The sequence below is a fragment of the Petaurus breviceps genome, unplaced genomic scaffold (assembly GCF_028583685.1).
Source record: "Petaurus breviceps papuanus isolate PSGF00001 unplaced genomic scaffold, PetGlider_PUasm1.0 188, whole genome shotgun sequence".
In the NCBI taxonomy this organism is placed as follows: Eukaryota; Metazoa; Chordata; class Mammalia; order Diprotodontia; family Petauridae; genus Petaurus; species Petaurus breviceps.
This window is the reverse complement of record NW_027185804.1, coordinates 41,593,648-41,602,509: the sequence shown is the minus strand read 5'-3', so window position 1 is coordinate 41,602,509 and position 8,862 is coordinate 41,593,648. Positions and strand designations below refer to the sequence as shown.

At 36.7% G+C, this 8,862-nt stretch overlaps 1 protein-coding gene across 1 annotated transcript; it reads right to left on the bottom strand.

Moving 5' to 3' along the window:
- Positions 1–963: 963 nt before the first annotated feature.
- On the bottom strand, positions 964–2,013 carry LOC138163576 (olfactory receptor 5J3-like). Its single transcript, XM_069091020.1, has one exon. It carries the CDS (start codon positions 1,906–1,908, stop codon positions 964–966), a length of 945 nt encoding a protein of 314 aa, XP_068947121.1. The 5' UTR covers positions 1,909–2,013.
- Positions 2,014–8,862: the final 6,849 nt, after the last annotated feature.

The window sequence follows — 8,862 nt, the reverse complement described above, 5'->3', positions numbered from 1 at the left end:
GGGTTAGTTGAAGAATTAGGGTTTGTGCTGGAATCAGTAGTGTAATTAGCCTTAGTGGAGGAATTAGGTTAGTGGCAGAATTAGGGTTAGGTTCAGGATTAGTGTTTGAATTAGGGTTTGGGTTAGGGTTAGTGCCAGCATTAGTTCCAGGGCAAGGATTCAGCATTTATATAGTGCCTACTACATGCAAGGCACTGTCTTAAGAGCTTTTTACAAATATTATTTACTTTAAGGAAGGTGCTATTATATCCATCTTTCAATGGAGTGAATTGAGGCAAACAGATGTTATATGACTTATTCTCACTAAATTAGTAAATGTCTGAATTTGAATTTGAATTGAAATTTTGCTTTAATACAGTTCTTTCTAAGGGTAGGCTCCACCCTTTGTCTAATGGGTCACCAGCTGCCTCAATAAAACAATGCAAATATTGCCTATTTATATCAATAATGACAATAATAGTAATATTAATAGGCATTCATTTTCTCTCTTTTCTCCCCCCCAAATGTTAAATGATGTGCAAGGGTGGTAATACAACATGTATACTTATGACTATAATATACATTACATAACATATATTACAAATTGATATGAATACGTATTTCCTATTTGCTTAGAAAAAAAAGGAAAACTTCCCATTAGAAATAATTTTAAAAATTGGTCTTGAAGGACGCAAATGACTTCAGTCAGTTTCAATGGATGGAGAGATTTTTGAGGAATGAAAACTTGTAGGAACAAAGGTAAAGATGTGAGCACACTTTGTAGAAATTCAGGGCATAGCAAGTAGCCCAGCTGGTGGGAATTTTGAATCAATGAAGGGACTTAATATAACACAGTAGCTTGTAGCTAGTTTGTAGAGGACCTTACATGTCAGATTTAACAGTTTTGACTTTATTAAATAACGTTCAGTCATTAAAGATTATTTAGCACCAGAGCAATATGATGGTGTCTTTGTACAATTGTAGTCATTGGGCAAGTATTTTCCTCTGTACCATTTTTCTAAGGGCCTCTTTGATCTCCCTGTTGCGTATGCTGTAAATCAGGAGATTAAGAACTGGAAGCAAGAGAGTATAAAACACAGACATGATTTTGGCCCCTTCTGATGGATGGGCAGAGCTGGAGCAGAAATATGTAAACATCACTGTTGCATAGAATAGAGTGACCACTGTCAGGTGAGAGGCACAAGTGGAAAATGTTTTATACCTACCGTGGGGGCAAGGAATCTTCAGAACAGTGATTACGATACTGAAGTAGGAGGTAAGAACTATTAGAAAGGTGGTTCCTGATGTTACTCCAGAGAAGATTAGGAGCAAAATCTCATTGCTCTGAACATCAGAGCAGGCCAGATGAATGAGCACTGGGATATCACAGAAGTAATGGTTAATGACATTGGGGCCACAGAAAGACAAGCTCAGCAAGCTCCCCATGTGGGTGAGGGAGGTCACACAGCCAAACAGGTAGGAGCCAGCTACCAGGCGCAAGCAGAGGCTGGCCGTCATGGTGACTTGGTAGCGAAGAGGTCTGCAAATGGCCATGTAGCGGTCATAGGCCATTGCTGCCAGAAGAAAGCATTCTGTGGTCAGGAACATGCTGAAGAGGGCGAACTGAAGGATGCAGCCGGTGTAGGAGATGACTTTTCTATCGGTTAAGAGATTCACAAGCAACTTAGGGATGCAGACAGACGAATAACACAAATCCAAGAAGGCCAAGTGGCCAAGGAAAAAGTACTTCGGGGAGTGAAGTTGGGAACTGGAGCCAATGAGTAGGATGAGCCACAGGTTTCCCAGCACAGTGATGAGATAAATCAGGAAGAAGAACACAAACAGGGCATGTTGGAGGGGAGGGTTCTCAGTAAAGCCCAAGAGAACAAACTCCACTATCCCACTGACATTCCTTTCAGCCATATGCATCTCTTTGAAGTGACATGTCTACCAAGACAAAATAGGAAAACGTCAAAGTGAACCTGCATGGAAATGGACCAGAAGTTGTTCAATGCTACTATTAATTCCTAATGTTTTTATAATGAATTATAATTATATTGAACTTTCACAAAATACATAAGGGATGGAAAGGAGACAAAGGGGGCAGGAAAGAAGGAAAAAAAATGAAGGAGGAAGTGATGGAAGGAAGTGAGGGAAGGAAATAAATGAGATTTAAAATGAGGATAATATGAGTATATAGTGCATGACAAACTTCAAAGCACCATATGGGGTGTCCCAAAAGTCTTAGTGTATTTTAGGTTATTAAAGTTTACATTGATGTTGTTCAAACATGTACAACTCTTTGTCACCCACTCTATCTGGAATTTTCTTGGCAAAATTACTGGAGTGGTTTGCCATGTCCTTCTCCAGCTCATTTTATGGATGAGAAACTGAGACAAATAGGGTTAAATGACTTTCCCAGGGTCATACAACTAGTTAGTGTCTGAGGAAGGATTTAAAGTCATGAAGATGAGTCTTCTCTTCCAAGCCCTGTGCTCTATTCATTGAACCACCTAGCTGCCTGAAGTTTAAATTTTAAATAAAAATTAGATAATTGTTATAAACTTTTACTCCCTCTCATTCCCCCCTCCACACACACACTGCATTTATCCCAAACTCTTATTTCATTTTAAATCTTTCATAGCTTAGTGAATTTTTATGATATAATAAAATTCAGGATGGTTGAGGGGTTACTTTCTATCATTTGAGGAAGGCTTGAGAATAGCATCAGTGATTGTGTGGCTATTCTTAGAAAATCATCATGGAAAAGGTAGAGTGGCTTGTCATGAGGAGGCACCAAATTTATCAGTCAAATGACCTCTGGAGTGACTTTCATCAGAGTTAGTGGAGGGTAAACTTACAACCATTGATATTCATTTACATAATCATATATGCACATATCCATATTAATATATACACATATTTACATATATTTGTATATATATGTATATACATGTGAAGAGATTTTAGATCTTTCAGGAGACAGACTGGTTCAGTTGTATCTTTTTATAACCAGAGCTTGGCACAATATATCTATTTGCATATGCATATGCTTATGTGTAATAAGCAGATGTATTTATTGGCATATACGTATTGGCAAATCATATGTTATGGCATGTGGTGCAATGCAATATAATATGATATACCATGAACCATCATGTAAGGTAACACAATGTTACCTTATCATTTTTACCAATGATACCTTACGATGTAATCATAACAATGTAATATAATGTAATAGCATATAGAATAGAATAAAATATGAGATGAGTATATATTTATATTTACACATATACCCAAGTTTCATATACTTATGCATGCATATAGTTACATTATCTTTGTACATGTTTTTTCTCCTACCCTCATAGAATATAGATATTTGAAGGCAGAGGCTCTTGTATTTCTCTTCTCCCCCTGCACTAAGTACAACTCATGCTACACAGCTCATATTTGATCAATGCTTGTCCAATAAACACTTGTCTTTTCAATGCCAGGGAATGTTCTCTTCATCTACTTTCTTTATATCTCACAGCTTGGTTTTATGAAAAGTAACATGCAGGTTCTCTCTCAAAACATTTTTTACTGTCTCAAAAAGTTATGGCATGGATGAGCTTACATTAAAAGAAGCACAAACTGTCCTGCCTATATGTTATATAAAACCGTATTAAACAGCTTTCTCTCTGTCTCTCTGTCTCTGTCTCTGTCTCTCTCTCCCTCTAACTACCACCCCCCATATATATTCCTGTGTGTGTGTCTGTCTTTGTCTCTCTGTTTCTTTTTCTCTGTCTCTCTGTCTTTCTCTGTCCCTGTCTTTCTGTCTCTCTGTCTCTTTCTTTCTCTCTGTCTCTGTCTATGTCTGTCTCTCTCCATCTCTGTCTTTCTGTCTGTCTCTAACCATTCTGACTACAATTTCTCCTTAGGTATCCTGGACTACAACTTGTCATACTCTAGAAAGACAGGACATTCTGGATGGTCCAACTTTCAAATCAAGTCACTGGACAGGCAAATGTTTGAAGTCCAAATATTTCACTTAAGCTGTCATGAAGCTGATGTTTTACCCATATTCCAAAGATTGTAGTAATATCCACCTTCTCCTCTCAAGGAGTGAATTTGAACCCCTTGTTGGCATACTTCATCCCATACTTCATGTAGTGGTTAGCAAGTTAAGGTCAGTTTTCTCAATGAAGGAGGCCTATTTAATGGGCCATGGCCAATGAAGGGGGATAGGCAAAATGGAAGAAAACATCGGGGTACAGTTCACTCACTGTTGAAAATGAATGTTACAGCTATTATAGCTAAAAAATGATAAATATTGGGTATACAGAAAACTTATGATTTATCTATCTGATAAATTGGTAGCCTCTTGGAAATTTAATTTTAGGCAAGTCTCGTGTGTTGCAGAGAAGCTTCAAAAATACCAGGGGATAATAAAACATGGACAATACTTGTCAACCTTTGTTATGAGTGCACAAATATCTTCCTGTATAATATGAGCATAATTTTCTAGCTGGAAGCAATTTTAAAGGTAATTTATTTCAAACCATTGAACTTAAGGTGAAACCGATTCCCAGAGACGTGTCTTGCACAAAGTTAAACAGATAATACTTAAAAAAGTCAGTGCTTGCCATAGTTCTTGGCACATAGTAGGGCCTTAATAAATACTTTTTGATGGAAAGATTTAAATTTAGGTGCTATGACTCCAAATCCAGCATTTTTTTTTCCAGTTTCTTCTGTTGCCCATTACCCTGTCAAATCAATTGTCTCACTGTAACCATTTCATTCCTCTCAGTATGAACCCTTGCCCCCGCTGACTAGCATATAAGTAATCTCTAGGTTCTCCTCTACCTCTCACAATCTGTGGTTCAGCTTCTTCTTTGGTATCAGAGAGAACCTTCTCATCTTGAACAAGGATATACAAATACAAACATGAGTTGGTCTTCATAGAAACTTTATGTAGGTAACCTCAATTGAGTGTTCCCAACATATCTCATCCTTCATCCTGCTTTATCCCACCACTCCATCTACCTACCACCAGATTGCTGGATAATCTTCAGGGAAGCATGGACTTCCATTTTCCCTATTCCTATTTTATGAACTACAGGGTCAAATTTACCTACATAATAAAGTGGTAGAATTGAGAATTTAAAAGGTAGTCCCATGCTTATACTTTTGGATGAGTAAACTGAGTCCCAGATGGAATTTCTCAAAATTCAGAAAGGAAAACATTTTAGCAGGTTTGGGAACATATCCTGAAAGTTCTAATCCCTGGACCAGCTGTCATTCCACTCTATCCATTGAATTTAATGAAGTCAACACAATGTAATGATACAAAATAACTGGCCGTGTAACCTTGAGCAAGTTACTTAACCCCGATTGCTCAAAAATAAAAAAAAAAATAAAGTAAAAAAAAAAACAATGTAATGATACAATATTTGTGAATGTAGAGGAACCAATTCAATTCTTAATGGTACTATATATCCTGAGAGGCCATAGGGCTTTAGTAATTGACATCAATTTGCTTTAATTTGACTAGTATGTATTATTCCCTATCTATGTGAAAGATACAAAGAGAAAGGGGAAATAGTCCACAGGCTCAGGAAACTTCTATGATAATGAAGTCAACCTGGCAAAATAATTATGATGAATTTCTTCATGTGTACAGTGATTTTGAGTCCACCTTGAAACAAAAGGTCTTTGGGAATGATCAACCAAAAACGATAATTTTGGGGGGCCCAATTCAATTCATTGTAATTTGATCCAATTAATCAATCCTTTAGTCCCTACTATATGGAAAATCTGTACTTGGCACAGAGAATGCAGATAAAAAAAATGACACAATTCATAATTCCTGACATAGAATCATCTACCATAAAGGAGTAAAGGACCATGAGGATGTATAATCCAAGCTTTTATGTTATTGATAAGGGCTCATCCAGCATTGATTGAATGACCTATAGTCAGGGGTAGCCCAAAGTAATATATAGTCCTTTTTGCATTACTTTCATGGTTATAGAGTTATTCCTTAAAAAACAATTATGCGAATTATTCAACTAGAAGATAGGGTCTGATAGGGTTAAAAGTGAGATTTAAAAAAATAAGAAAATTTGAGAATCTCAGGTTCACCAAGTGGGGTTTGGAGTGATACTTCCAGAGAAGGGAGCACCTAAGCTGAACTTTGAAAGCATCCATCAAGAGAAGGACTAGAGGTGTAACTTAGGGGGACTTTTCTTTGCCCAAAACGGAAAATCTGGTTGACAAACACCTTTCATAAGGGCAGTGACCCCCTCAGACCTGTTTCTTACAAAGATTACTATGGCAGTTATGTTGACAACAGATTAATGAAAAGCAAGGAGGGAAACTGGAGGCCCAGGAGAATCAGGAGGCTACTCCAACAGTTTAGGTGAAAGATGGGGACTAATTGAGTTAGAATGTGTCCACCTGAATTTTAATGAAAACAATCAATACAATACAATTAAAGTCTTAAATTCGTGCAAGTGAGTGGCAGTCTGAAGTGCCACACAGCAAGTGCTGGTGTACCCAAGGTGAGGGCTGGGAATAGGTTTTATTTAGGGTAATAAGGCAGAGAGAATAACGAGAAGGTGGAAGGGGTTTGGTGATTCACCAGATAAGTTGTTTCGCATAACAAGTAAAAGTCCATAAAGAAAGCTTGGGATTCTAGGGAGGGGAGAGTTTGGGAGATTCACAAAATAATTTGCGGCTGGGGTAACTATGTCTGGTCAACTCCAGGAAGTTCATCTTCCTAGGGGGAAACAAGGTCAGGTTCAGTCAGTTCTCAGTCAACTGTTTTTGTTAAGTGGTTATCCTGTCAGGGGATATAAATGATGGATGCAACAGAATCTGTGGGTATTACATCACATATGGAAGGGGAATTTTTCTCTTTTCTTTCTTTCTTTCTTTCTTTCTTTCTTTCTTTCTTTCTTTCTTTCTTTCTTTCTTTCTTTCTTTCTTTCTTTCTTTCTTTCTTTCTTTCTTTCTTTCTTTCTTTCTCTCCTTCTTTCTCTCCACAGTTTGGGTGACAGGGAGAAGGGTTGTACCACTTATAGAAATATACAAACTTGGAAGAAGGCTTAAAAGGCAAGAAGACTTCATTCAGCCAAAATCTTTGGATTAGTACTATGAGAAAACATATCCTGATGGCAAGAGGGTGATAAGTGGTGAAACCCAGTGCAGATCATATAGACTTTATTCTTACAAACATGCCATTAGTTGGACAGCTTTTTCATGGTCCTCTATTAATAGCCACACCATTTCAAGGGGCAGAGAGGGGTTTCCCTATAGTTAGATGAATTGCTTATTTATGTGTAAGTTTGTAAATAGGTGTGGTCGAGTCACATAGAATTGACAGGTATGAGTGTGCTATCATTGGCATTTTTGGAGGGAGTATACACTTCATTGAGGTGACAGATCAGAGAATTAAGTAAGAAATTAAGTTTAGAGGCTCATGTATATTAGGGCAATATCTTTCTCGGTTATTAGCTACTAGGGCTCTTGTCCCAGGTGAGTTTGAAGGAAGATAAGACATTTTGCTATATTCAAATATTAACAATAACTTCTAAATGTTTTAGAATATAAAACAATAACCTCTATCATGTCAATATTTTAATTTAATATTTATTGTTATACTATATAGCATTAATATTCCCCTTTTGTTTTTAGGCTCACAAGAGTTTTACTAAAGATAATATAAAAGCAATAACAACTTGGTGTTCATTAAATTTAAAAATATTACTGTGAGAAATCATGGTGAAATACCTTAATGGAATAATAATTGTATTGATAATAATAAATCAATATTTTATCATTTGTATAGTTTTTCAATTTTATCCAAGAAAGTTCTAATTCAATAAGGCCCCCATTTATGCAAAATGTGTGTGTTTGTGTAAAACTGTGGAGAAAACCCTATCCCCTCTAAATTTCTATCAAGACAGACATAAAGTGTTCCAAAAGTTTCATTGCAATTTTAAATTTAAAACTGTACTAAAACTTGTTGGAAACCCCATATAATTGATTTGATTTATGCTTGAAATATTTTTGAATGGATTGACTAATCTCAGGTAGCTTCTTACATCAAACCCAACAGAGATATTTATACCAATTTTAGTCAGACTTGGGACATAGAACACCTACCTGTTGCTGAGACTGAGCCTGTCTTCCTGGTCTCCTTATGTTTGGGTGATACCTTGGTTTTATATTTGGCATAGAGCTGTTTAGGGCTGGAATCCCCAGTGAGTCCCTTAAGTCTATGGCTTTAGTTTAAGCATATGTCAGTTAATTAAATTGCCCTTTCAAAGAGACAGAGCTGGATCTGGGAATAGACTTTTACCAACACTCTTACTGAAACTGTGGTAATTTATGTCTTTTGATCTTTTGTCAGTTTCATAGAAAATTGTTCCATATTTGCTCATCTCAGAAATATGAGAATTCTAGGGGGAAAGATCTTTGTCATTACAAAAGAATACCACCTGTACTGGGAAATCATGTGGGGGGAGGGAAAGTAATCACCATTTCCAGTTTTATTAATGATATTATAATATGCTTTTGGAATTACGGTTTTGGAAAAAAAAAATATATATATATATATATATATTGGATGTTGGAAATCTTTGAAAAAATAGACATTTAAAGAGGCAGGTTTTTTCATCTTCATCATCAACATCACAGTTCCAGTACAGAGAACAGTGCTTGTGATTACTCACAGAACAAAGTAAAGTCCAGGAAAGTCATGATCACACCTCTCCTTGGCTCATGACACATTGAAAGAACTGAGAGCTTGAAGACTCCAGAACTAGCTGTGAAAAAAAAAAAAAAGTACCTGGTAGAAATGAAGTCTCTTTTGGAGATGGGTGGGGGGGGAGATTAAGC

Bases quoted from the DNA above. Each gene is read 5' to 3' on its own strand.
- LOC138163576 (XM_069091020.1), bottom strand. From the start codon at position 1,908: ATGCATATGGCTGAAAGGAATGTCAGTGGGATAGTGGAGTTTGTTCTC.